This window comes from Octopus bimaculoides, chromosome 30 (genome assembly GCF_001194135.2).
Source record: "Octopus bimaculoides isolate UCB-OBI-ISO-001 chromosome 30, ASM119413v2, whole genome shotgun sequence".
In the NCBI taxonomy this organism is placed as follows: Eukaryota; Metazoa; Mollusca; class Cephalopoda; order Octopoda; family Octopodidae; genus Octopus; species Octopus bimaculoides.
In genome coordinates this window covers 6,756,695-6,757,628 of record NC_069010.1, presented here as the reverse complement: position 1 = coordinate 6,757,628, position 934 = coordinate 6,756,695, and the positions used below count along the sequence as shown (strand labels likewise).

Sequence of the window (934 nt, the reverse complement as noted above, 5' to 3'; positions counted from 1 at the left end):
CAATCAAAGGGAGACACTACCACGTTAAGAGATATAACGGAGGGTACATAATGGAAACTAGAGAAATAAATAAATAAATAGAATCCCTAACAGTGGGGCAATCCACTCAGGGTAATCCGAGGTAAACCCCACACAAAAATCCCGTATTACTCTGCCATCCGCAAGGCATGGAAAACTGTCCTAATGATAATAAAACTAGTCCCATCTGATGAGTCAAAACATGACCCCCATCTCACAAAATCAGAGTTTCGTCGCCCCATACCAGTGTAAGCAGGGATTACTCACCTTCTCCTTGTCTTTAGGTGTGCGGGACCACAGTAATTTCCTCTTCTGTACTTGCTCAGCGTATTTCAATGGATTTACAGCAGTTGGGTTGTAATACTTGGGCACAGCGATTCCAGTCATCTCTTGGGCCTGAAAGAAATAAATAAATGAATAAATAAATGAATAAAAGAATAGCAATAGCTACAACAACAAGAACTAGGGTTAGGAGAAACAGCCATGGTGGGAACAGCATTGTGCTGGACCAGGGTCAAAATGAGGCTAAATAAGAACATAGCTGTGTGACTAAGAAGTTCAATTCTTAAAGCATACAATTAGAGAGAGAGAGAGAGAGAGATCATCATCGTCGTTTAACGTCCGCTTTCCATGCTAGTATGGGTTGGACGATTTGACTGAGGACTGGTGAAGCCAGATGGCAACACCAGGCTCCAATCTGATTTGGCAGAGTTTCTACAGCTGGATGCCCTTCCTAACGCCAACCACTCCGAGAGTGTAGTGGGTGCTTTTACGTGTCACACGCACGAGGGCCAGTCAGGCGGTACTGGCAACGGCCACGCTCAAAATGGTGTATTTTATGTGCCACCCGCACAAGAGCCAGTCCAGGGGCACTGGCAACGCTCTTGCTTGAAAATCCTTACACATGTCACGGGCA

The 934-nt window shown here is 45.2% G+C and overlaps 1 protein-coding gene across 1 annotated transcript in view; it reads right to left on the bottom strand.

The window, feature by feature from the left end:
- Positions 1-340: 340 nt before the first annotated feature.
- Positions 341-934, bottom strand: part of LOC106880724 (pre-mRNA-splicing factor CWC22 homolog) — an 18,548-nt gene continuing 17,954 nt past the window's right edge. The window contains exon 6 of the mRNA XM_014930803.2: positions 341-414. Coding sequence (XP_014786289.1) covers positions 341-414 — 74 coding nt within the window. The remainder of the gene's footprint in view (positions 415-934) is intronic.